Here is a 27,370-nt window from a genome sequence, read left to right as displayed (position 1 = left end):
CTGCATGGACTCAGCACAGAAGATTGCATGGGGATAGAAACATCCAGCTGTGTGTGGCAAGCCCAGGCCCTGCTCAGCTTGGATTTGACACCAGTGTCCCTGGAACCAGCACCTGAGTGGTAGTACAGGGCTGGTGCTTCAAGGCACACTCAACTCTTAGTCCTCAACCTTCCAGTTTCTCTTTGTCAGTTTACTGGAAGTGTAGAGAGAACTGAAGGATCAGCCAACACCACTGTGTGCTGTTAGCATTCGCGGTGCTCTACAACTGCCTGCATCTCCTGAATGCCAGCAGCTGCTAAAATTGCACTTGGACTCCAATAGCTGGCCTAGTGCTATTGCCAGACAGTCAGAGGGCATCCTTCTCACCTCTTGTTTCATGAGAAGTGGTAGGCGTCTCTTCTCCGTGTGCTGGCACCGAGTTCTGCTCATGTCACTTAGAGGGTGCCACACTGTCACACGTACAGCAACTGGAAGGAAAAAAACCAACCTTCTCCCCTCACATGCTTTCTCTTGTGTTTTTTTGCTTTTCTTCACCCTCCATTTTAAACCCAGGCTAATTTCTGTTGTTATGAAATGTCACCATGATGGAGCCAGAGCCTATAATTCAATAGCCAGTGGCAGTCACTTCTTGTATCCAGAGTTAGAGCAGGAGGCTGGGTTAGTGGATGCCTAGAGAAAAGATAAAGTGGGATAGCTATTTACAGAGATTGATTCACTTAAGTGCCTCAGTAAGCAGTAATTTGGAGATACAGGAGTCTCACGTCCTGTAACCATTATGATTTAAGCAGATAGAAGGTCCCCCCTTCCTTCAACTGCCATGTTAGCCTTCTATTCTATTAAAACTATGATATTTTTCATTTTCAGAGGCTTCCTACCAGCATCTGAAATCACACTGAACCCCAAGATATCATGGATTTTCTCTTTCTCGAGACATGCAAGGCCAAGAAACCCAAACAGATGACTAGGTGTGTTACTTGCACTGCTGCTTTCTGTTTGGCTCGTGTCAGCAGTCTGTTCCAGCCTCCCAAGCCAAGCAGCACTGACAGACTGAGGCCATGCACGAAGGCAGCGTGGCGCAGAAAAGCTGATGCTCAGACAAGTTCTCACAGCATCTGTAGGTCTGAGCAGCTTGTGTCAAGGTGAAGTTTATTCCCCTTCAACTCTGACTGGCAGCCACTAAAGCTCACCAAGCAGTGAGAAAGCTGGCCTCCTACTCATAAAGGGCAAATATATAGAATCATAGAATCGTTTCAGCTGGAAAAGACCTTTGAGATCATCAAGTCCAGCCTTTGTCCCAGCACTATCAATCACTAGACCATTTCCCTAAGTGCAACATCCAACTGTCTCTTAAATACCTCCAGGGATGGTGACTCCACCACCTCCCTGGGCAGCCCATGCCAACACCTGACAACCCTTTCAGATACTTCATGGGTACAGGTGGTTTTTTTGCATGTGGTGATGTGCAGGTATAAATCACTTTTATATAATTGCTATTAATCACCTTACTCAGCCTTAAAAGAAGAGGCAATATTCAATCAAGGTTATCCTGTTCTCCTACCAGTCTATTTTTTCTGACAAGTTTGATGCATGGATGGAAGTCAGCAAGCCCCCCCCCCAAAGCCTTTATTAGCCTTTCAAGACACCACCTACATATGGTAGAAGGGGAAGCTCAAATATTTTGTCTTAGCAGCCCGCTGCCCTATGCCTGAGTAAGGGACTGCTCAGCAAAAATCTTTGCTCCTGACAGCTCTTAAAGGACATTGTGGTAGCCTGATTGCTTCATCTTTTGTCTTGAGAGTAAAAAGAAGCTAAAAGCAGGATGAAATATTTTCCTACGTGCACAAGCTGTCCATGTAACACTACTTATTATGATTCCATAATACCCGCTTCAAAATTTGCTACTGTCCCTGAGAAGAAGGGTACAAAGGATTTAGAGATAAAGGTTTGTAACCAAGATGAATTGAGCATCAACTGAATCATGCTGAAAGGACTGTGCAAATCATGCAAAAGCAGGACGATAAATACAGGTTGCCAGAGAGATTACTCCTAAAAGCATTTCCTCTGACTGAAATGAGAAAGCCCTGCAATCCTCTCAGGCAGCAGCTTGGAAATATGTGGCTGGGGGACATTTCTGCAGGCTGCAAATGGAGTAGGTTTTCAGGCAGCACAGACACAAATGGATGAGGCGGCTCTCCGCCCAAGGAGGGACCCTGCGTGTGGGCAAGGTGGGTACCCTTGGGCTGCTCTCCCGACTGGGAGCTCTGTGAAAGCTGTGCACCGTCTGAGGAATCGCTCACATGTATCTCCCAGCAGCATCAGAAGGCACATCCTTGTATGGAAGATGTCAGGAGTGATTTTTTGTGTGTCTTTTATCTATGAGTGTCAAGGCAAGACAATTAGTAGTTCTGTAAATAAAGGCATGCCACTGGCAGTCTCATGGCCAAAGCGATACACAGTGACTTAGCCTGTGCTGGCTATTTCTTTCCTCTCTTTTCCTCAGTCTGGCGTGAAATTTGGCAGCCCCACAGGTGACCCTGACAGTGTAAAAACGAGCCTTGGCTTGAACTGGGATTTGGCCAAAGGAATTAGCGAGTCGTTAGTGAAAACTGACAGTCTCCTGCCAGTGTTTGTTTGAGTAATGAAACAGCAATGCAGTTTGTTACAATTGCTGGTTCCAGGCCGGAAAAGGCCCACTCCAGATCAGAAAATCAACGCTGAACCGTGACAGACCAAGGATCACCATGTGCTGCTAGACATTACAAAAGGGAATTAATGCTTGATGCTAATACATCCACTTGTCTCCCTGTGTTTGTGACCTCCAAAGTCACCTGCAGTTATTAAGATACAGAGCAATTTTTTCTTAAGTGTGCATTTTAAATTCAAGTGGGTATTATGGGCTTCCTGTGAAACGGATGGATTCCACACACATGCTTGTCTGTGGAAACATCTGAAGTGTAAAAGGGCCTGTTAAATAAACCTCATTATACATCTGTCTGGTTGAATTTATTCACAGCTTTGCAGAGCAAGAGACATCCTATACCTCATTTTTCTGAGTTAGAGGATAAAAGGACGTGACCAAAAAGGAAAGAAGAAATTTTTCCATGTCAGTATCAGTGCTGGTAGAAACTTGCTGTTGGATTTAGGCTTTTGCTAACAAAATTTTAGTCTCTGAAGCCAATACATGGGTTTGGACTTATCTGTTTTTCCCACTGACACCTCTGTGGATCAGACTTTTTTATTGTTGTTGTCTTCCAAAAATGGTAATATTTTGCCTGAAAAATCTTCATCCAGACTTCTCAATGGAGAAAAAAAACCTGTCTCTCACCCACGCAGGTCATTGATGGAGAGGGGAAACTGTTCTGAGCCCATGTCTCCTGCCCCTCAGCCCACTCTGCAGCAGTGGGGATGGAAAGGATATTTGCTGATGCAAAAGGCAGAGGCAGCTCAAAGCCCTCCCAGAGTGGTTAATGCTGAATTTTGCTGTCCAGGGGACAAAAGGAAAGTCCTCATCTTTGCAGTAACACTATTCAGTGGGTAGGTGGAATGCAGCTGCTCTGCCTGTCCCAAAAGCTGTGCCTGCTGGGCTTGTCTGTGGGATTTTCTACTTGTATTTGGTGTAAACAGAAATAAATACAGATGGGAAATGTTGTCATGAGATAAGTGTCCAGCAGGATGCAGAGAAAGTTTGCCCCATGTCTGAGTGAGTTGGAATGTATTTGAAACATATCTATTACACAGCTGTAAAAAAGCCCTGGGGTCCAAGGTCTGGGATGTGGGACCTCCTTCTCCAGTGAAGCTCTCACAAGTTGACTTTCTCCCCCTGATATTATGCTTGGCTGGAAGAATATTTTTTTTTCCCCCAGGGGACAACAATACCTGATACTGCATCACCAGCTTATTACAAGTGATGGATGGATTGCCAGGAAGGTATTTTCTGAAGATTATTCTATAAAGGGATTGATTTTCTTTCCAATCTGCATAAATAAATCCCTTTGTCTGCAAAGCCAAAACCAGGGGTCCTGAATTTTATATCATCGCATTCTGCCATAGCAAGAAAAGTAATTTTTTTTCCCTTTGTTTTAATGTCATGGAAAGAAGATTAGAAACAGTCCTCTCATAGACCTAGAAACTACCTTCCCTGCCTCTCTCGGGCCTTCACTTGGTCTGTTGAGCCTTATTTCCAACTCTATTAGAACTTTTTCCATCTCTCTGGAGCGCTCTGAGATATAGGTAAATAGTATACACCACCCAGTATGTGGGATAGCAGTCAGGCAGCATCTCAGTCCTGAGCCCTTCTAGGCAGCCTCTGCAGTCACACACCCTCCTTTGTCCATCCCTCCAGTTCTCACAGGAATCAGACATCTCTCAAACAATAAAATTTTACTAAACTCATAAAAAAATAAATGGGAGGGGGTGGGGCAGGGGGGTGGTGTCAGTGTGAGAAATGTGAATGTAGCAGACCTGACTCCTAGGGGCAGAGAGATGAGGATGGCTGATGGGAAGGGAGTCTGCACCAGGGTCAAGAGACTGGTAGTCATCCCAAAAATTTGTTTTGGATCAATCTTTTGAATGCTTTCTCTGCCCCAAGAAACACTGGCAGGACAAAGGAGAATAATACACATGGATATGTCCCAGAAGATTGGGATGTGCAACATCAAATAAGGAAAGCCACCACTTGTGCCACTGTCCACGAGCCATTTTCCCAGTGAGACCAGGGTGCATCCCTTACAGGGGAAGGTGGTTTGTTGTGCTTTAAATGCCCATGGCAGTGCTGCTGGCAGCTGCTTGCCAGGAAGGAGCACATGGCCTTTAGGGGACAGGAAGGTCACTGCTGCTTTTCACCCAGCCCCAAAATTGCCATTCCTTCCCGAGGGCACACAGCTTGTGGCTGTAACATATGCCAGTGGCAATCACTCTTCTATGTCTTTATTGCATGGCATGCAATCACGGGAGGTATGTTGTCTCTTTTAAGGAGTTTAGTGAAAAACCTCTTTCAGGTGCTCCCTGTTTGCCTAACAGATTTATTAGCTCTCACAGGTCTGTCCTCACGTCACCTCAGTGAGTCATCCTGATGCTAGGATCAGTGAAAGCTATCATGCACGGCAGCCCACAGGTTGTCCTAGACCTGCTGCCTGCCTTTAATCAGAGAGTTACCCACTGCTCCTGGGGCGACAGCGTGAGCATGTTGCTACTCAATTCCTTTTTTAAAAAAACTAAAATAAAACCATGTTAAGGAGTCTATTTGCTTGAGCGTTCTATGCTTTCACCCCTACATATGAGAGTAACAGGATAACAGGTTTTATTGGGTTTGTGTGGGGAGACTTTGGTAGCAGAGGTTTACAGGGGTGGTCTATTGATGGCCAAGGGGAAGTCCATCAGTGACAGTGGTAGTGCCTCTGTGATAACATATTTCTGAAGGGAGAAAACCTCCCTGCATAACAGCATCAGCAATCAGAAAAGGGGAGTGAGAATGTGTGAGAACAACAACTCTGCAGACTCCAAGGTCAGTGGAGAAAAACGGGAGGAGGTGCCCAGGCACTGGAGCAGAAATTCCCCTGCAACCCATGGTGCAGCCCATGGTGAGGCCCTGCCCCTGGAGTCCATGGAGGCCACAAAGGAGCGGAGATCCACTTGAAGCCCGTGGAGGAACCCATGCTGGAGCAGATGGATACCTAAAGGAGGCTGTGACCTTGTGGGAAGCCTAGAGCAGGGTCCTGGAAGGATCTGGGAGCCTGTGGGGAGAGAGGAGCCCACGCTGGACCAGGTTTGCTGTGAGGAGTTGTGATCCTGTGGGAGACTCGTGCTGGAGCTGTCTGTTTCTGAAGGACTATTTCCCTTGTGAATGAGACCCACACTGGGGCAGTTTGTGAAGAACTGCATCTCATGCAGAGTATCTTAATGGAGGTGTAGAGAAGGTAATCCCATATTCAAAGGCCCTTTAGTGTTAGAAGACATTTGTTGGTAGGGAAAGTACACACACAGACACAGGTATGAACAAAAAATGACAATACAGGTGGGCATATCACACAGACGGGTGCTCAACAGGAGTACAAGCAGAGAAGCAAGGTCTGTCCTGATACATCCTTAATGGCTACTTGAAGGCAAGTTTGTTAACCTGTGGTCTAAACTATAGCATCACAAAACCCATCTGCAATGGCAGCCTTCGGCAGCTGGTCCCCAGCCTTCAATGCTACTAAGAGCTCTCAGAGAACTCCACATTGCACCCATCCATGTCAGCACCAACAGAGATCAGCTTTCCTTTCTGGTAGGTAGCAGCATGGTGGTCCTGGCCATGGCAGCTCACCTGTCCAGCTCTGGTGATACAACTAGCAGTGCATCACTGGCATCCCTGGTGGCACGTCTTGGCTGCCACAGTGACAGACCGAGACAGTGTGGCATGGACTGGACCTGCATAGAGGGGAAAAGCAAACCACTAGCTCAGCAACATCCCTTGCACTGCACCCCTGGGGCAACGCTCCTGTACTTCCCTCCCTCCCTGCACTGCCTGATTGGAATTTGATCAGTGAAGGGAACACTGACCATGCATAGCCCTAACCTCTCCCTGGTCAGTTTATTCCATGTCAGCACTGTGGCGTTACTCTTCTATTTCTGTACCCACTCCTGCTCCAGGGACACCATCATTTGAATTTTCACATTAATTTTCTAATGCGCATAGGGCAGGAGAAGAGAGCAGAAAAATGTCCCTGCTGGCAATCTCTGCTGTCAATCCATCTGAAATATTACCCCATCTTCTCCAGCACTAGCTGTCTGTGAGAGCCCCTGGGGATAAGAGGTTTAGCAGTGTGATTAAGCAGATCCTGAGGTGGACTGTAAATGTGCTCTTTGCCTCTCACTTTCTGCAGTCACATGGACCTCCCCCCGAAGGTTATTTCTAATGTGACAAATGCCCTCCTGAATCAGATTATTGGGCCATCTCAGCCGCCCAGCATCTTAACTCTGACAGTGACAGCAGGAGATGCCATGTAAGGTGAGCACGTGAGTATGGCTACCAGTGGCAGTCCTTCCTATTCATTCTCCCCACATTCCCAGGTGCTGTCTTTGGGCTGTTAGAGAGTACATGCTCATCTAATCCTCTTGGTATTTATTTATGGACCAGTTGTTGATGAATTTTTCTAGACTTTTTCTGGCCCTGATGGTCCTGTCTGGCCTCTTGAGCTCCCAAGACAATGAGTGTAAGCTGACTGCCTGCCATGTAAAGATGAATGTGCCTCCCCCTATCAACCTGGGACTGATGGCCTGTGAGGTTCAGTAGGTGCTCTCAGACTCTGGCCATACAGGAGGTGGTGGGTAACATTTCTGCAGCCAGCATCAGGACTTTGTAAATGTTGGATCATACACCCTTACCCCAAGGCTTCTCCAAATGACACTTTCTTTGCTTGTTACAAGTGGTTGATGAGCTCTTTGTATTCCCTATGATGGGAAAAGTCATTGGCTTGTTAGTGTTAGGAAGAGATGATGTAGCTAATGTGTGGGATGTGTAAATGCAAGTTAAAAATAGAATCCTGAAATATGGATATCTTGTTGTGCATAATACCACATTTATCTCTTTTGTCTGTCTCCTTACTGAGGTGTCTGTAGGTTGTCACATGTGACTACTCCTGGTTTAGTCCTGTGTTAATTTTGAGTAACGATGCGTTAGTCTGAAATTCCTCCTCTAATGAACTGCATAGTGGAATGTGGATGTTTTAAGCAGACTTTATTTTCCAGATGTGTTTTGGTCTGCTTAAATGAAACAAGAATTTGTCGCCGTCCCTCTCCTCCTCCAACCTGTGCATCACACTGTCGGGTGTATGCTTTGCTTGTGGCTCATTCAAGGGCCAGTGTCAGCAGGCAAAATCGTTTTGTAGTACAAGACAAAATTCTTGTGAGTCATCAGCTAGCTGGAATGTCTTGGAAACTGCAAGTCAGTCTCAGTGGTTTCTTCTCCACTTCTGTTTTTCCCTACAAAGCTACAATCAGGGCTCCCCAGGAAGGAGGAGGATCTTTCCTGGTGCTTCATGCAGCATGCTGATAGCTTGAACCCTCAGTTTCTGTTTTCATTTTCCTTTCCTCCCACCTTAACGTGTTATACCTTTACATCACTTCTCACTTATTCTGCAAAAGCCAGTATTTCTCCATCTGCATCCCCAAAATGCAGCTGCTGTTTAGTCACAACTGAGCTCTTTCTGAGCCTGTGATGCAGCGTGCCTGCAGACAGCCAGCACAGAGGCTGTGCCTGCCTGGGAAAGTTCTGGATCTCATCTCCTCTGCAGCCTCCAGCCCTGAATCATGGGGGGCTATTGAACTCTACCACCCCTGACTCAGCTCCGAAGCTCTGTCTCTGTGTCCACAGGGAGGGCCGGCCTCCTGACTCACAGCCGCAACCTTGTGTGCTGCCATTTCTCCTCCAGTGTGATAAGCGGCATCTACACACCAGCTGTCTAATTAATCATTTGTAGGCATAGAGGTGAAGGTGGTGTCCTACAGTCAAAATAGAAGAGAGGAAAATGTTGCAGCTTTGCACCAATGAATGTTTATTGTTGAGTGAAGCTTTCTGAGGCAGGCATCTAAAGCTTTAAAAACATCCTCGCTGCCCAGGTATTCTAAACAAAAGTTTTAAACTGGTGTCTGTAGAGATTTCTGCTTTTTCTACCCTTGAATTGGACTCCTATATCAGCAAATTTGCCTACTGGGGTCCTTTTTTTTTGCCCAACTGGTGAATACATAATACATTCATGATTGTTTTACAAAGCCTCTAGTTTTGCTAACTGTGCTCTAATTTGGTACTCCTGATTCCAATTTTGAACCAGAGCCTTTGTTGTAGAACTAGTGACCCCTTCAGTTAGCATCCTTAATTAGTCTACTTTGTCTTGCCTCATTCTAAATCTCTGTCTTGTAGCTATGAGTTAACATTGACAGAGTGGGTCCCTAAGGCCCGTGATGGTCTGTCGTGGTTTGGCCCAGCTAGCACAACAGCACCACGACAGTTTCTCGCTCGATGCCCCCATTCACCCCGACCCTCGTTAAGATGGAGGAGGCCCCAGCGAAATGGGAGTAAAAAGATAAGCAAGATTGTTGTGGATTGAGACAAGGGCAGGGAGGGCTCACTGCCAATTATGGTTCTGGGCAAAACAGACTCCAGTACTCGACTTAGAGAGGAAAGTAGGAAAGTTTATTCTACAAGAAACAGAACAGAATAAAAGCAAAAAGGGAGTAGGATGATGAGAAAATTACAACCAGCACTTTAAGATCTCCCTCCCCCATCCCTCCTTTCTTCCCGGGCCCAGCTCACTGCTCCCGATATCTCTACCTCCTCCCCCCCCAACAGCTCAGGGGGGTAGGGAGTGGGGGATGTGGTCAGTCTCTCACAGATGGGCTCTGCTGCTTCTGTCTTCTCAGATGAGGACGACTCCTGGCATTCTTCCCCTGCTCCAACACAGGGTTCCTCACCCGGAACACAGTCCTTAATGAACTTCTCTGGTGTGGGTTGTTCCCAGCAGCTGCGGCTTCTGCCGATGCAGGGTCCCTCACACGGGACGCAGTCCTTGGTGAATATCTCTGGCATGGATTCTTCACCGCGGTTGCAGTTTCTGCACTTGCAAGGTCCCTTCCTCGGGACAGGGCCTGCTCCGGCCATAGTGATAAAGGGCCCCTCCTTTGGGACAAGGCCTCCTCTGGCCAAAATCACTGTCCCTGGCTCGGGGTCTTTAAAGAAATGAAAATAAATCTCAGCTTCACCAGTTCTCTCCATAGAATGCAGGGGAGTCTCTGCTACAGCACACCTCCTCCCTTTCATCACTGACCTTGGAGTCCGCATGGTTGTTTCTCTCACCGTTCCTACTCCTTGCACCACCAGCCAGAAGAAGAGAAAAAGGGGCAGAGGAAGGAAAGAAGATGGAGGAAGACACCTCCCCTTCCGGCTTCTTCTTAAAAAGTGATCGTGGAGGCGTCTAATTGGCTCAGCCCCAGAAGTGGGTCTGGCTCTGAGCTGGGGAGAGTTGTGAGCAACTTCTTGCAGGAGCCATCTTTACAGCCCCTTTCACCTTACCAGAAAAGGCTGTCATGTCAAACCATGACATGGTCAATGGAAAAGCCATGCAGAAGCAGATGCCTATACTGTAGACAGACAAAGGGAAGCAAGAGGAACCCAGAGTTCAGAGAGATGGCTTTTTTTCTCCCATTCAGGCCAAGGTTATTGTTCCTTGACTGGGATTTTTATCATTTGTACTGCCTGTCTTTCTCCTCTCTCATTTCAGTCTATGACGATCTAGTTTACTATGCAATATCTTTGTCCAGATGTATCAATTTTGGGTTGCGATGACTCATTTGCTTGACTCCATTTACTGTAATGCAGAGTGTAAAAGGTATAAAAGCACTGACAAACTGCAAGGTTTGGACTCGTATCACCAACAGAGCATTAGGAAGACCTAATGCAGCTTTTGCTTTTTGGTGATGTTTTTGGTGTACTCAACAGTTGGCCCTGTATGCTTGTTAGGTAGGGGAAGTAGCTATCATGGGCAAACTCAGGGCAGTCCAAAGGGTAAAAAAGTCTGTAATTGTTTGGCAGGCAAAAATAAATCTATACTCTGTCTGAGCTGACTTACGTTCAACAACTTTTAGCTTCTTCCAGATTCAACACAGGAATAGATAAAAAAAATCACTTGGCAACCTAAGGGCAGTGCTTACATTTCTTAATGAGTGGGAAGGAGGGGTGGAAATGAAGAGGAAGACAGGAAAGAGTGTCTACGTCTCACGTCTGAAAAATAGGCACTTGGTTATTCAAGTGGGTTGGTCAGGAACTGCTGTGTGGGAGTCTGAAACAACCCCCCTGAGAGCCTCCATTTCCCCTGTTGGCATCTTTATTTCTCAGACAGGTCTTGGTGTATGTAAGACTGATCCATTTCAGAGGATGTGAACCTGCAAGGTCTGTTTCAAAAAGTATGCTGATGCCTGACAGAGATGTAAGGGCCCAAATCACAGAAGGCCAGGGAAGGTATAGTCCAAGTAACTCTGCTCACCCGTGATTGCACATTGTTACTCAGGAGTGAGAGAGTGGAGTAGACAAACCTTAGAGGAAGGTTTAGCAAGGAAAGAATTAACCTCCTCTGAGGAGAGAGAGTGGAGAGAGATAACAGAAAGAAACACTGAAAGTCTTTTTGTGTTGACATTACGTGTTCTACAATGATGAAAGCATTGGTGGCTAAGCGCATTCCCCACCCCACCGTGCAATCAACTCCTGGGGACCACTGCATTTTTGGCCCTTGCCTGGGACAGCCATTAGCTCCACGTGCTGGATGCCACCTCGTCAGTCACACAGGGCTCTCCCTCTGTCAAGAAACAGCCTTTTGACTTCTACCATGTGCATGGTGAGAGTTTGAAAAGAAAGACACCAGCAAAGCTATTGAGTCCAAGGCTGGACAGCAATGCCAGGGGTGGCATGAATCCTTCCGTAAAGATGTCTGTAATTGTGTTGTAAGGCTCCCTGTGTGTATTACCAGGCACCCTTGGCGGTCAGTGCAGTCAGAGTGTCCCTCAGCCAAGCATGGGACAGGTGGGTGAGCACAGCCAGTAGCTCACACAGGGAGGACAGGAGGGTTGCAGTATTATGGCAGCCTCTCGCACTGCTAAAAGGAAGCAAAGAAAGCTTGGAGGTCTTACAAACCCTGAGCACCACCCTACCCTGGCAGTCTTGCGTACCCCAAACTGAATAATGATTGACTGGCAGGACTTGCACAGTGAGATGTCCCAGGACACTTCTGATGCCAGCGATAAGCTCCCCAAAAGATGACATGGAGCACTGGCATCCACTCACAGGTGATGATCTTGACTGTTGTCACTCACATCCAGAAGCTGGATGTCTGCCAGGCACTCCAAGAGTGATATGTCTTCATGCATCCTCACGGTCCTGGCTGCTCTCAAGCAGAAGAGTCCAAGCTCAGTGTTCACTCAGGACTAAATCCTGCCTTCTTCATCCTTTGTGAAAAAGCAGTCCAAGACAACAGACATTGGGGTCCTCCCTGTTCTGCCTCAGGATTGGGCTCCCACCCTCAGCCCTTGGGTGACAACCCTTTGCAGATCACACCATCTGATCATAAGCAGAGAGGTGGATGAAAGAGCTGGTTTCATGGTGCCATTCAGGAGCAGCACCAGGAAAAACAGAAACAGAGATATTCTGGCATTAATCCTTAAGTGGGAGGTGACATGAATACAACCTGATGTGGGCAGTGACAGAAGACAGAAGAAAGGACAGCATGGTGCTTTCCAGAAGGGGTAGCAAGTGAGTGAGACAGGGTCTGGTGGGATCACTCAGCTCCTGAAAGCACCAGACCATACATGCAGCCGAGTTGTTTAGCCCTGGAGGCTGGATTATAGATACTCTGAAATAAACACCTTGAGTTTAGGTCGTAATGGGGATGCAAGATGCCTCAGGACCAAATGCTTTGATCAGCAGATCCACACTTACTACACTGCATTAATTGCTAAGGTAGGCTGAGCCAGATGTCACACCAGCTTTCCCTTCATCAAAAGCAGCAGCAGCAGAAAGTTTCCTATGCATCTCAGCACTCATTACCTGCAGAACAGCTTTTGTATTTCATGGCTCCCCTGCTCTCTTTTCCAGTTGCCTGAACAGCTCTGATTCGACTCTGGAAGAACTTGCAATATCTTTTGCAATATTGAGACCGATGCCCTCCCCACCTTCATGAACTCTTGTGCTCAACACTCCCAAGCTGGAAGTGATACAAAATGAAAAATGCTACATGTTTACAGAGGCCCTACCTTGACTGCTTTTAAACTAATTACAGCCATTGCTTACTGATAAGAGGAGGCTAACAGTACTTATTGAGCTCTCATCATTTATTATTGAAGCAGCACTGATTTTGGAACAGAATTTCCTTCAGTGAAGTGCCATCAAAGCAGATCTTAAAAAAGACACTTCAGAAGAATTTACGGTTTATGCAGGCTGCAGCCAGGTTGGAGGAAAATAATCAGAGCGGCCCTATAAACAAATCCCTGTTAATGGAGCCAGAGTTTGTTCTTGAGTTGTGTAATACTCTGCAACACCATAAAACCAAAGGGAACATGATGCAGTAGCAAAATGTTGAGTGCTTTATTGTATACATTTACAAAGTAGTTTAGTCAAAAGCATGTGGAGCCATTTAAAATGCCATTCAGCTAGCGCTGACTTGCCTACACTGTGTGTATATTTAGTGCTCATTGTAATTATAGGTTCACAGAGATGCGGCTACGAGTGTGCACTCTTAAGGTAGTTGACTTTGTGATAGAGGCCTATTTTTATCATGGCCTTCGACTTAAAAATCTTCCTGAGTGGCGAACCTAAATTTGAACTTTCAAATGCAAAAGTCTATGTTAATGAGAATCTTTGTGTATTTTACAGATCCACAGAATCCCAGATCTCAAACCGCTCCCAATTATCTAAAAATAGGAGCAATGGAAGCTTTTTCTACCTTCTTTCCCAGCTTATGTATTTGCATACTGGTGGGCAAAGAGAGTTTACTGGGGGAAAGTGAATCTTCTTGCTCACTTCTGAGTGTAAATCACTGACTCTTGGTGTCTTGCCTGCATACAGCATTGCTTTTTGATCAGGGACATACTTTAGGTATGTTATTGTAGTAAGATTTCTGACACACAATTGCTTGCTATTGACAGTGTGCTATGGAAGCGTTCTTTTTTTTGGGTGGGGTGGGGGGTTGTTGTTTCTTTGGTTTTGCCTTTTGGATTGTTTTGGGTTTTTTTTCACAAGGGCAATTTGATAATAATGAAAAGGGCAATGCGATCTTTTGCTCTGTTTTGGTGAGCAGCATTAGGGATTTCATGTGGGCTGATGATGGACTGGAGTAATCTCACAAGCCTCTCTCCCTGTGCTCTGATCACATGAATGGGCTGTGGTCCATGTGACTGCAGCCGGGTGCTTGGAAGCGAGATGTGAGCATATCTTCAAGGTCCTGAAGTTGGGAGGAAGATAAGAATGCATAATATATTGAAGTCTCAGGATCTTGCTTTGCTCAAGCATACGTTTTGAATGCACAGGGCTGCTAATGCTGCAGAATGCTCCTTTCAATTAACTTGTTACAGCTCTCACATGTGGCTATCAAAGCCATATGCCAGGGCTCATCATTTCAGGTGGATCAATGGAAGACTGATGTACATAAAAGCTGTGTTGGTTTTGGGGTTTTCTTTTACTGTGCTTGGCTCCCAAGCCTCAGATGAGGTCTTACAGTCAGGATAATGATTGGAAAGCCCTCTAGAGCAAACCGGTAAGAAAAAAGAAATGAGGATGTGAGTGTTCATTCCATATCCTCAGGGCCTCAGAGCTCTGTCTCTGCTTCCTTTTAAAGTAGGGCAATAAATCCTCCCAGGAAAGTAGGTTTGTATGTCTCCTCCTTCCAGAAACTGTGTAGGGTTTAATCTTCTGCTCATAAAATACAGTTGAGGTTTTTACTCTTTGTTTATTTTATATCAAATTTTTAACACAGAACTCCAAAACTTCTCCCATCTGGATGAAAAATAAAAACCATTCTCCATGACTACCTTACAGGAAATTTCTTAGGCTCTTTTTTTTCCTCCCAGGCTCAGTTACCTTGATACTATAAGGTGGCACGAGCTGAGCAGAAGAGCCTGAACAACCATTTCATAGAAACATAGAACCATAGAATGATAGCACATTTCACTGTGTGGACAGGCTGCTCTACTAAGATAAACGAGAAAAGCATGTTTGAAACCTCTGTGGCTGAGGACTTGAGCCATCTTGTGTCTCATATGCTGAGGAAGGCTCCTGTCACTGGGCTTATCACTAGGAAATAGTGATCAGACTCTTTGTACTCTGAAGTCATGAAGGAAACCCCTGGCTTCCTTGGCACATCTACCTGCAGCGTGGCAAGGAGGGGTGGTCTCTGCCTCATCTCCTCACTTCCTTGTACCTCTTCTGTCCCAGGAGCAGTGGTGTGAAATCACAGGCATCTTACCAGAATGGGATTCTTGTGACACTGCTGCAAAGGCAGAAGGGACTTACAGGCCAACAGAGTTTAGCTTAGGGTGACAACATGTGTAAAGGAGGTGTGAAAGCTTGCTGAACTCAAGCCCGTTCCCTCACTCAGTATCTGAGACTCAGTGTACATAGGCTGGTCTATTGTTACCATGACAGTCAGCCATCCAATAGACTTCTAATTGCACATCCTTTGGATTGAAGTCCAAAATGCAGTTTACCTACGTGCCACATTATTGACATTACTTCTCTGTCTGGCATTCAGACTTGATTCTGGTTCAGGTTGCCTGCACTTACACTGTTTAGCTTAACCGTGAGATGATACCAAGATGATCAGGGGACTGGAACATCTTTCTTATGAGGAAAGGCTGTGGGACCTGGAGCTGTTCAGAGAAAAATAAGGGAGGACCTCATCAACACTTATAAACACCTAAAGGATGGATAGGGCAACTCTTTTTTTCTGTAGTGCCCAGTGACAGGACAAGGGGTAACGAACATAAGCTAAAACACAAAAAGTTCCACTTAAGGAGAAACATCTTCCTGTGAGGGAGCCCTGGCAGTCTGGAGACTCTCTAAACCTGCCTAGACGTGAGGCGAACGTGCTTTAGCAGGGGAATTGTACTGCATGATCTCCAGAGGCCCCTTCCAATCCTTACCCTTCTGTGATTCTATTCTAAGTTTGGTGTTGCAAAATCATATCAGCAGTAGCAGAGACTCGAATCCTACTCTGTGCCTTGCAGGCGTGCTGCCCAGTGACCACCTGGAAGAACTCTGCTTATTGGCACCGTAAGAGCTGGATCTGAGGAGCTGAACCACAATGAAACTGGCTTTAGCACCTCAGAAATTATTATGAACCTCTGGTCTGCTGCCAGTGCTCTCTGACATAGCACTGACAAAAGACTATCATCACTTGTCTTTCAGGTATGATCATTAGACATCCTGTATTTGCAAAAGAATGAAGTCTCATCAGAGCTGAGATAAACAATGAGCAACAAAAGACTTAGCTGCAACTAGTCTAGACTTCTTAAAAATATCATTTGTACCTTTTACCTATATATAGTCTCGTAACACGTTCTGTGGTTTGTTTTTCTGGCATAGAAAACCTGCATTTGCCAAGGCACTTGGCCGGTTTTGGCGGTAGGGTTGCTAGAAAATCTGCTATGAAAGTCTGTGAGCTGACAAAATTTGGTAACCACAGAGTTTAGCAGTCAATAGCCTGCTTTGTAAAGCCGAAATTGTACATAATTGATAGATTAAAAAGTCTATAACTAAATGCAGAGAATGAAACTCTCTATTCAGCACCCCAGGATTGGTGTTATCCTTGAAAGTCCCCATAAATGAAGGAGAAGTCAGGAGGAGCAAGCTCATGACAGGTAGCAAAGAAAAGCTGCTTTCCCTCAAGAATAGCTGGCCAAGTCTTCCTCTGCAACTTGTCAAGGACATTCCTAAAGCTGCAGTTCCATCCTGGTCCAGAGAGCATGTCAGAGTGTCCTCTGCCAGATCTGTAGACACTGGGGCATGCTATTCATGTGCACACAAAGGATGGCACAACTATTAGCCTCTTCTGAGAGAAGGTAACACCTGGAGACACAAGAAGATTGCATCCATGATCCCAGTCCCACTTATAATCTGTATTTTATCCAGAAAACAATCAATACGCTGATCTCTTCAACATAATCAGCATAATCAGTGCCCTGAGCAGGGACCAGAGGACACCTTCTAAAGGGTGTAGGATGCACCAATGGAAGATCAAAGTAGAGAGAATGGTCTGTTTTGCACTGCATAGTACTGATGTGACTAAAGCTCTCTTAAGCCAACCCAGATGAGAACAGAAAGAATAAGGAAGAGCAGAAACACACAAATGGATATACAGTGTCAGACAGGAGGTCTACCAAAGCCCATTGTCTTGCATCTCATGGTGGCCAAAATTGGAAAGCTGGGGAAGGATGTGATTCCTAGATACCTACTGTGTTCTCCCCCAGACATCTAGCTTTGTCAGGACCCTTTGAAAGGTGCTAGTGATTTAGTGTTTGCTGGTGTAACATCCACAAAATCCTAGTCTAGATTGTCACATCTAGAACTTGTCAACGTAAAGTGGGGCTTTGAAGGGATGCCAATGCAGACTTATAGAAATACCACAGCGGAGTGTGTCTAGCCAGGATAAGTGCTGCTGCCTTTGGCCTATATTGACATTTTAATGTAGAATCACATTTATGGCACAGGATCATTAGAATAAAATGCAGCGCTTTTAGGCAAGTGACATGTCTGAGACAAAATTCTCTTTGACTGAAAATATATGAGTCCCACCTTTGGCTGAAATGTCATTCTGGGGATGACCGATCAAATAATGATTAAACATAATGAATAAACAACATAATTCAAACCAGAATGATAATCTTGTTAATTCCTCAGAAATCACACCTTTTCTTTCAACATTAGGAAGTTAGGATTTTGTATGATTCTAGTTGAAGTTGCTATTGCAATTCCTCATAGAACCACAGAATCATAGAACAGTAGGGGTTGGAAGGAACCTCTAGAGATCATCTAGTCCAGCCCCCCTGCTGAAGCAGGTTCACCTTGATCAGGTCACACAGGGACGTGTCCAGGTGGGTTTGGAAACCTCCAGAGAAGGAGACTCCACACCCCCCCCGGGCAGCCTGTGCCAGGGCTCCCTCACCCTCACAGGAAAGAAGTTTTCCCTTATGGAACTTTTTGTGTTCCAGCTTTTGTCCTTTACCCCTTGTCCTGTCACTGGACACTATAGAAAAAAATGTTACCCCATCCTTCTGACATCCACCCTTTAGGTATTTATAAGCAGTTGGTGAGGTCTTTTTTATTTTTTTCTCTTCTCCAGGCTAAACAGCCCCACAGCCTTTCCTCATAAGAAAGATGTTCCGGTCCCCTGATCATCTTGGTAGCCTTGACTTGTCATTATTTCTCTTGATAGCCCTATAACTTGTCATTATTGGGCTGGATCCCCGCTAGCCTAAAATGTTGGTGCATCCCTGTGTTTCCTGAATGTTATAGACACCCACAGCTCTGCCTCATGGCAATTAACGCTCAGGGAGCAGTGTATTCATGGCCGATGTGGGCAGGCACAGGCGCATGGCAGGCTGAGGCCCAGCACTCAGCACTCCCCCTCCGGGCCACTCTCAGACAGGTATCCTGGGCTTGCCACTTGATCCTAGCAGAGGGCCACGGTAAAGCAGTGACAAGTGACTGTGCCAACCACGTGCCAGAGGCACCAGGTCCAGGGCCTGCACAGCCTCCTGCTGTCCCAGAGCCAACCAGCATGACCCATGGTGGGCATGGCTTCCTCCCCTCCTCCCCAGAGGCCAGACAGCATCTTTGCACAAAACAAAGTCATAAAAATAGACCTCTCCTCACCACCACCTTTTCTGTAAATAAAGCAGGTTGGGGGACAAGGCTGTTATAAGAAAAATAAGCTCAGCTTCTTCAGTATTTATTTGTTCTAGGGTATTTTTAATAATTTTTTAAGGAGTGCTAGAAATCAAATTATGTTGCCCCTTTTTAGAGAAGCAGCATATGGGATAAGTAGGATTTCGTCTGTTTCTCCCCAGCCTTCATCCTAATTAAAAGGAAAAAAGATCCCCCACTTGAAATGCTCCCAGAGCTATAGCCTGAAGTAGCACTTAGGCATATTTAGATGAACTCAGTGTGGTGATCAGGGACTCAAAATAGCTGTAATTACCATGTTCTGTTTTGGACCAGCAGTAGTGTCGTAGCTATTTCAAGGATCTGCTTCCTGCAGAAGCTTGTCTGTCCCTGCTGAGGCGTATCTGCCCTGTGCCAGTTAGTTTTCTCTCTTGTTTTTTTTCTATTTATTTATTAATAACATTTAGAAAGAGTAATTTTTTTATCTGGGTGATATCCTATCTGAAATTGGGGTGGATGATTTTCTTCATTGAGATACCTTAAAAAAACCTGGGATACCAATACAGGAGGCACTAGTTAGGGAGACTAATTCTCTAATTTAGTGTCCAAATTCAGCTTTAACTAAGAGCCCTTATTAAAGGCAGAATATTTTATTACCTCGATACAAATCTCAATACTTATATTTGAAGACTTAAAAGACTGTTCTGTATGGTCAGTTCAATAAATTTCCCAGGACTGTTGAAAGTTGCAGGGAAGGTTTATTGTTTGCTTCTTCTAGGAAGAAGGTAGAAGACAGTATTACTGGGAAACAGTGAGAGAGAAGAGCCGTCCTGGCCTGACTGAATGAAGACCCTTGTTTTTTAGTGGTGGAAAAATTAGAGGAACACAATCAGGATGCTGCATGCAGTAGTACTTGTAATCTGTTCTCATACGTCATGTCATTAGGATATTTTCAATCTTGCTGCCTGAAGGCATTTTATCAGCAGCTTACTCACCACCCACAAAATCCATTGGTTTAAACAATAAAAACGAGCCATTTGGCCACACAGTGCGGCCCGAAAATTGCTTTGGTAAGTGTAATGAGGATGGAGACTTCAGAGCTTTGTAGGGATGATGACAGACCTAATGGAAAATGCAGCCGTTGTGAGTTGCTGTCTGTAAGGGCAATCAGGCCTTGGTTTGCTTTTCTTGGTTTGATGAACCAAATTTAGCAAGAGGCATTTAGTGAATGCAGAACATGGCACATATTGACAAAGTTTTTAAGGGTGGCTCCTCTAGTGTGTGCTTGATAATGTCTGAAGCTTTACCTTGTGTTTGGGTACTCATTAATCTGAGCAGAATTGCACAAACCAAGCAAAAGCGGGACTGTCAGCACCTTCAAAAGCCAGCAGGTGTGTGAGTGGCCGAGGAGCTTGGGACTGGCCCTCATCCCCACCTGACACTGGTCTCCCTTGCTGAGGACCACCTTCACCACCTCTGCTGACGGACCCAGAATGTAAACACTCCTTAACCCCATTCTATCAAAATAACTTGGGCAAGAAAAGAATTTCCATTAAATGTATCAACTCAACAGCCAGGGACACTTTTATTATTCATTTCCCCACTCCCTAGAGTAATTTCCCTGGGGCTGGAGAGTGGAATTTTGTTTCTAACCCACAGCTGCACACAACCACCCTGCTCCATTTATTTTCGAGGTAGGCAATACCAAATCAGTCCTGCACTTGGAAGTGAAGTGCTTAGCTACCATTCTCTTGTCAGCTTTTCTACTTTATGAGCCTGTCAAACTGTTTTTATTCACTCCTAATATAATCTTCCCACAATAAGCAGCTTGCATGGCTCGAGACAGGTAGGAGGCTGCCACTGAGAGCTGGGAACTGGGAGAAATTGCTGGCAGCTTTCAGGGTTGTAGCAGCCATGGGAATGTTCCTCTTGAAGTTTCAGGAACTTTGTTTGCCCCCTGTGCTTTACATGCATGTCACAGTGCACATTTATTGCTTTTCTTTCAGGAGTGTGCCTGTGTAGAGGGAACTGTGAAAACCAAACACTGAATCAGTCCATAAATCTGAGTGACTAATTAACAGTACATCCACGAGTAAGAAGAGCAGCACATCGGTGTCTCACTGGACAAATAACCCACACTCCAGGAAGCTCAACTGTCTGGGAATTACCGTTCAAAGCAATTGCATTTTTCTATAACTGGGATTGCGTAGGATTATGGTATTATAAATGGGATTTGCTCTAAAGGCCAGTGGCCCTCTGTATCTTATGGATTACTCTAGCTTCTCCTATAAGGAATTTTGATAATGCTTCTTTAATGAGACTGTGCTAAATTGATTTACATCCTGCCTTCCCCCTGAAACGGGATCTTTTTCTATGCTAACGGTCATGAGCATAGAAGAGTCTTACGTATTCCTTCCTAGGGGGTATATGGGACCTATATAACAAGACCTAAACAGACAGGACCTGATGTCCTCTGGACCATCACACATTATTCTGGCGCCAACAGTCAAACTTTAAAAGTGGAGATGGTAAATTATCTGGGGACATACTGTCAGTTCTTCATAAAACACTGGTACTCCATGGCTTTCAAACAACCACCATTTCCAGGGCTCTGATCTTTTCTGCTGAATTCCCTTGATATAGCACGGATGGGAGAGTAAAGGGAATAAACATCTGGTTGGTCATAGGCTATGAGAAGCTCCAGTTTTTCTTGCCACTGTTTCAGAGTAGTCACTGTTTCAGGTACCACTTCATCATCTTGCATCCTTGCAGATGGCCTGCCCCAGCTGTGCACTTGCTGAATGAATGTTATCTGTGAGCCATTCGGCCAGCACGGTGACATCCCAGGCCAGTAGGCACAGTGGCAAAACAGGTGAGGTTTTATGGAAGATCATGGATGTGGAAGGGCGGTGCCACAGAGCCGGAAACTTGCCCTGTCTTTGAGGTCTGGAGTGACTCCCCCACTCATCTGAGCTGTGCAGCCCCACTGTAGTCATGTGTCATCTCACCACGGAGACAAAACCTGTAGCTGATGATGGAGAAGCTGCCACTGCTTGATGAAAAAGTTAACTAGAGGTTTTCCCTAGATAGAAATTACTGCATGTATTCTGCTCCTGCCTCTCTTTCCTCAGTCCTGCTTGATCTGATCCATTTTCTGTAGAGAAACAGCAATCACCTTTCAAGCAACATGCACCTCAAGTCTTACTCCATAACCCAGCTCTCAATTCCATCAACTGATCTCCAAGCTCAACCTGAGGGGTACTTGCTGTGAGCTGGGTACAGAGGCTGCCACGAAGACCATCAGGTCCACTCACTTGCTGTGGACTCTCCCCTCCCTCAGCAGTGAGCCCCATGGCATGGGTTACTGTGCTCTGCCAGTGTGTCTGGAGGGCTGGGGCTGAAGGAAAGCTGTTAGGATGGCTTCCAGCCAGAAGTGGGCACAAGGTGCCAGGTTGGCATTTATGTACCACAGCTCACCAACAGTTTCACCCTCCTCCTGCAACTTTTGGGAAAAAAAAATCACCAGTGGTGCTGTTTTACCCTTGCTGGGCACACAGTACTAGCTCGCTGGCCCCGCAGCCTGAGAGGCTCCTCCTTGCAGGTGCTCACCAGTGAAGCACATTGCAGGGCACGGATCTCGCCGGGAAGCCGACAACAGCGGGGGCCAGAGAAGAGCTTGTGGGCAAGTGGCTCATGGAGATGGACGGGGAGGTGGGAGGTCAGTCGCTTACACCATGCTCCTCTGTGTGAGTGAGGGCAGCTGTTGGCGCACAAACACACCGCTACAACAGGGCACCTCCAGGAATGTATTTATTTACATTAAAACACTATTATACAAACTGAAAGAAAGGAAAAAAAAACCAAAAGAAAGAGAAGACATCTTAAAGGAGCAGGTATGCAAAAGCCGGCACCCCTCACTCCCCATCCCATCTCGCTACCCTCTTCCTTCTGCTCTGGTCTCACTGTGAGTGCTGTAAGCCCCATAGAATAAGCCCTTCCCAGCCCTCTCTCAGTGTGAACATCCATATTTTCTGTTTCAGTAGCTTTCAGAAATCTTTATTTTCTGCCTCCAAAGAAAACTCTTGCCCAAATGTGTTGGTTTTTTTTCTTAATTTATTTATGTAACACAGTGTAGAAAGCTATCAATTCATAAGCAATGGTTCTGTACAATCATCCTGCAGAGGATCCCTGTTAATTTTCTACCAGCAGGCACTTTTCCCCCCCAAGAAGTGCTCACAATTAACAGGGATTCTTTTTAATATTTTTTTTTAAGATCAAAAAGATACATGGAAAAGAAAATAAAGTTTACCTTTCAATGCCTAAAGTGTGCACATAAAACAGGCACAAAGAAATGAACGTGTATTCCCATGATTTCTACGTCACTAATACAGCAGGAGCAACAATCTGTACAATAAAACGCGGCTGCAGAGGAAAAGAATTTCAATAACTCATTTGGAATACTTTTTAAAAAATGTCGGTTTACTTTAAAATGCATAGTGATCAGAAAAAAAACGCTCAGCGAAGAGAAGCAGCTAAACCCCACAGACACAGAAAGCATCCCCCATCAATTCTTAAAGCATATTCCAATTAGGACTGAATTTTTGTCACAAATCACAAGAATAATATACAACTGGCTAAGGAGCTACATGATAAATAATTGGGAAAGAGAATCTATCCATGCACTAGTTAAATACAGCTAACCTCTTTACAGTACACAAAAAACATTCATTAATAATGTAAAGACTGAAATGTAAAGAGAAAGAGAGAGAAAATACATTACTGATTTTATTAATTCAAGTTCAGGCATCTACTTGTGTTACAGCACAGCTGTCAAAAGGCGAGAATGAGTAAATAATAAAACAGAGTGTTTTCCTTTCTTTCCACATTATTCTATAACTGAACACCGATGGGCAGTGAAGCAATCATTCTGCTGTCCAACTCATGAGGCTGCTGTGGTGTCCTAGTTCTGCATCTGTTCAAAGAACTTGTAGGTGGGGTTTTCGTAGCCGTTTTGCTGCATCTTGGAAAGGTGGCGCTCCTCTGGTGTCACTGCAGCGTCCACCTGGCATGAGAAGAAACCAGCTGGGTCAGGTTCCTGATCAATTCACAGCACATCTCACATTTCCCCTCTTTACGGCCACCCAACAAGCTTTGTACCCTCCCCTGTGCACCCTCTGAAACGTGAGACAGTTTGACAGATTCCTCCCTGGACCCTCCTTTTTTAACAAAGAGGGGGAAAGTGAGTTAGGCCCCAAGCTCGGTCCAAATCTTGTAAGAAAGTCTAAAAGAAAGAAGGCTTGGAAGCTACAGGGATAATTCATCACTAAAAAGAGCAATAAACCTACGACCTGGAGGCTCTCAATTTGAAGAGACAACCATCTCTGAAAACTCCTCTCTCCAAGTTACACCAGACTCTGAGTGGCCTTGTGAACAAACCTGACAGACGACCCAGCAATGAATGAGAAGCCAGCAAACCGCTTTAAGCATCAACTTGCAAGAGATGACCCTCCCAACTTGGACAGTCATGGTTCACCTTTTGGACAGAGTAGTATGCAGCAGAAAATAAGGCAACAGGAAAAGCCCTGCAACTCATTTTTTTAGCTGCCAGACTTCAAAGCCAGCTGACTAAACTCAGTAGCACCAGCTTTAGTTTTTGTTACCTGGCTCAGGAAGCACACAGCTTCACAAACAAAAAAAGGGGATATATTCTGCATCTCCTGATAGTCTTCCATTACTAATCCCCTCTCCACCTTGGGATATACTTGGAATCAACTGGATCTCAAAAGGAAAGAAAAAGCTGAAGGAAGTGGCTTGAAGTTGCTTTCTCTCTATACTGTGCTCTCTGATCTGTTACAGGTGCTGTGGTCTCAAAATCAAGAAAAATTAATTGGAAAAAATAAAGTGAGAGGGTCGTAAAGAAATGCCAGAGTAGCCTGGAACCAGGAGAGCAAAACAATCCCATTGCACTCACGGAACCAGAACTTTTCTAGCTCCAAGGTCAAGTTTAGTTTAGTTTAGTGACAAAAAGCTTGATGAGTCTGCACTGGTTTAAATATTTCTGCTTAACAAAAATTGACCTCTCTTGATTACTTGGAAGACAGGCATAAAGACATCTCAGTCAAGAATTCTCCACTGAATACCAGCAGCTCCACAAATTATTCTCCTCCTTCACTGAGCATTACAGTAACATAAAACTCCATCAAATTAAAGTGGGTGAGAAAAGTTTCTAAATGTTAATTAGGTATTTCAACTCTGCTGTATGAGCTCAATAGCTGTTGTGTACTCAAAACCTACTGTACCCTGGCTACCTTGCTAACCACCGATGAAAACAGAGCTAAGGAAGGTTGCTTGTCAGCTATTTCTTTTGGTATCTGATATCTCTGCAGGTTGACAGCTCTTTAAAGAGAAGGTAAGAAATGAATTTTACATTGCCAGAAATTTTAAATCAGGAAGGTGCCCAAGAGTCTACACTAAAGAATAAGGTACCAGCATTTTCTTTTGGATTCCTCTAAGTAGTGACCTTTAGGAAAAACATCCACCTACTTTCAGCATAAAACCAGCCTTTTGGATAATGGAAAGCGTATTTTCTCAAGAAGCCCTATATAGCAGGCTAACTTACTCTAACCTTTTAATAAAAAAAGCAAAGGAGAAAGTACTTATCTCTGATGCTGATTTTAAATGTACTCTACAATACTGGAAATAACTCAGTTTAGTGAGGACAGACTACGACCTTCGGTAAGTTGTTACCCGATACCCTGGAGAAAGATTAAAGGTACGTTCTTCCATGCTTGGGACAAACACAAGCTGCTCAGCTGATTTTTGCAGCCGTTCTTTTATTGCAGCAGGTTATAGCCCAACGTTGCATTTCCCACAGTACCACCTGAAAACAGCTCCTCTCAGAGCCATCTTCTCTCCTGATGTTCTTTTATTTGTTACTTAAGAGAAGAAATGGTTCTCTGTGGCACGTGTACCAGATTGCTCAGATGAATTGCTAGCTTCAAATCTGATCCATTTTCATATCTGTGCCACTTCTAAATCTCCATGTCTACGTTACAACCCTCAAGTTGCATTTCCAATCAACACTCAACTTCTCTTTTTCTTCAACTTCTATTTTTCTTCAGCTTCTGTCAACATTCTTCCTTAAAAAAAATAACTGTATAAAGACCCACATGCATAACACAAAACGTGTAACATGTTTTTGTGAAATATCCAACTTCAAGGGTCATGTACTGCTTTTGCCTACAAAATGTTGCGAAGCTCTTTGTAGCTGGGAGTCCTGAGCCTTCCTGAGCCCTTCACTCCTGCTGTCAGAAAACAAGATGCCAGGCAGGAAGGATCACTGGGCTGAGCTGACACAGTGCTGCCTATGTTTCTGATTCTGCATTATGACTTGGCCTTTCTTGCTGTTAAAATACTGCCACTCAAAGGCTGTCTTTTTTTTGACATTGCATTTATGTGGAGAAGTTATCTTATGCAACAGGCCCAAAATCCATCTATTTCTTTACCTCCTGTGACATGCTCTTAGGAAATGAGATCCTTTTTAGAGAGAGGTTGCTCTTGCTTTAAGCTGATTTTCCTTATTTTAGATTTTCCTTATTTTTGAAATCACGGAGGGAAAGTATGATTTTCTTCCCATGTCCCCTCCTCCCTCCAAAAGTGACAAAATAAACTTTTTCTTCTGAAAACCTCCCGCTCCACAAGGATACACCATCTGTAACCACACACAGGAAAACAACTTCTGGCAACACCTTGATGCTGGTGGTGTTTATCAGCACTTGTTTTCTATACATGTGCTCAGTGTAACAACAGTGGGTCTAAGAAATCCATTCCATAAAGGCTTTGCACAGACACATGAAAGGCCTAATCCCTGCCCTAAGGGCCACAGGAATCTAACAGCGACAACCATTTCTGTGTCATCATGTGCCATCTGCTGCTGCTGAGGTTGTCACCAACATGGCTGGAAAGGGAAGAGAAGAATAAAGCAGAGAAAACTACAAATGTCCCTGTAGCCTTTTTGGCACTTAGAGAAAACAAGAATAGAAAGTAATGCAGAGGAAAACCCACTCTTCATTCTTGAAGGGGTTGCTGTAGCATCAAGTCAGCCCTGGTTCTTGTGCACAGTCACACCACACTACCAGATTACCTATTGCTTCTCCAAATCTAGAAACAAGAGCCTCACAATTCATAACTAAACCCACTGACAGATTCTCTTCTAGCACGAAATTACTCACAATATGTAGCTCTAGGGTTAAGGGATCTCTGCTGTAGTTGGTCTGGCTGAGTTGGACCTAATTTTCCACAGCAGCCCTCATAGTGCTGTGCTTTGTGTTAGTAGATAAAAAGGTGCTGATAACACACCAGAATTTTGGCTACTGCTCAGGCAGCATCACAGCTGTTTCTCCAATGCTCCCCCCCATCCCTTTTACTAGTAGGCTGGGGATGGGCAAGATCTTGGGATGGAACATAGCCAGGAGAGCTGACCCCAGCTGACTGAAGGGATATTCCACACCATATGACGTCTGCTCAGCAATAAAAGCTTGGGGAGAAGAGGAGGAAGGTGGGGGCATTCATGATTTACAATGTTTGTCCTCTGGAGCAGCTACTACAAATACTAAAGTCCTGCTTCCCAGAAGTGGCTGGACGTCGCCTACTGATGGGAAGTACAGGATAAAATCTTTTGTTTCTTCTGCTTTTGTACATGACCTTTGCTGTTCCTTTATTGATCTCCCTTTATCTTGACTCACAACTTTTATTTTTTTCCTCAGCATCCGTCCTACTGAGGAGAGGAGTGACAGAGCAGCTTGGTGGGCACCTGGCCTCCAGCCAGGGTCAACCCACCACAATCTGTGTATCAAGAGGTGCTTGAGGTTCCCCCCACAAGGCTGAGATGCAAAGGAGGGGTATGCCACAACCTGTCCTGCACTTCTCCATATTTAAGCTCCAAACAACACTGTATTGAACTCTGTCACC

General features: G+C 45.0%; 1 protein-coding gene across 5 annotated transcripts in view; it reads right to left on the bottom strand.

Moving 5' to 3' along the window:
* Positions 1 to 22,193: 22,193 nt before the first annotated feature.
* The window catches only part of APP (amyloid beta precursor protein), a 220,629-nt gene continuing 215,452 nt past the window's right edge, over positions 22,194 to 27,370 (bottom strand). For all 5 annotated transcript variants that reach the window (XM_062002381.1, XM_062002400.1, XM_062002391.1 and 2 more), the window contains one exon: positions 22,194 to 23,462. In XM_062002381.1, the coding sequence (XP_061858365.1) occupies positions 23,361 to 23,462 (102 nt within the window). In that variant the 3' untranslated portion in view covers positions 22,194 to 23,360. The remainder of the gene's footprint in view (positions 23,463 to 27,370) is intronic.

This window comes from Colius striatus, chromosome 1 (assembly GCF_028858725.1).
Source record: "Colius striatus isolate bColStr4 chromosome 1, bColStr4.1.hap1, whole genome shotgun sequence".
NCBI lineage: Eukaryota > Metazoa > Chordata > Aves > Coliiformes > Coliidae > Colius > Colius striatus.
Note: the sequence above shows the minus strand (reverse complement) of the source record. Positions and strands in the feature narration are given on the sequence as shown.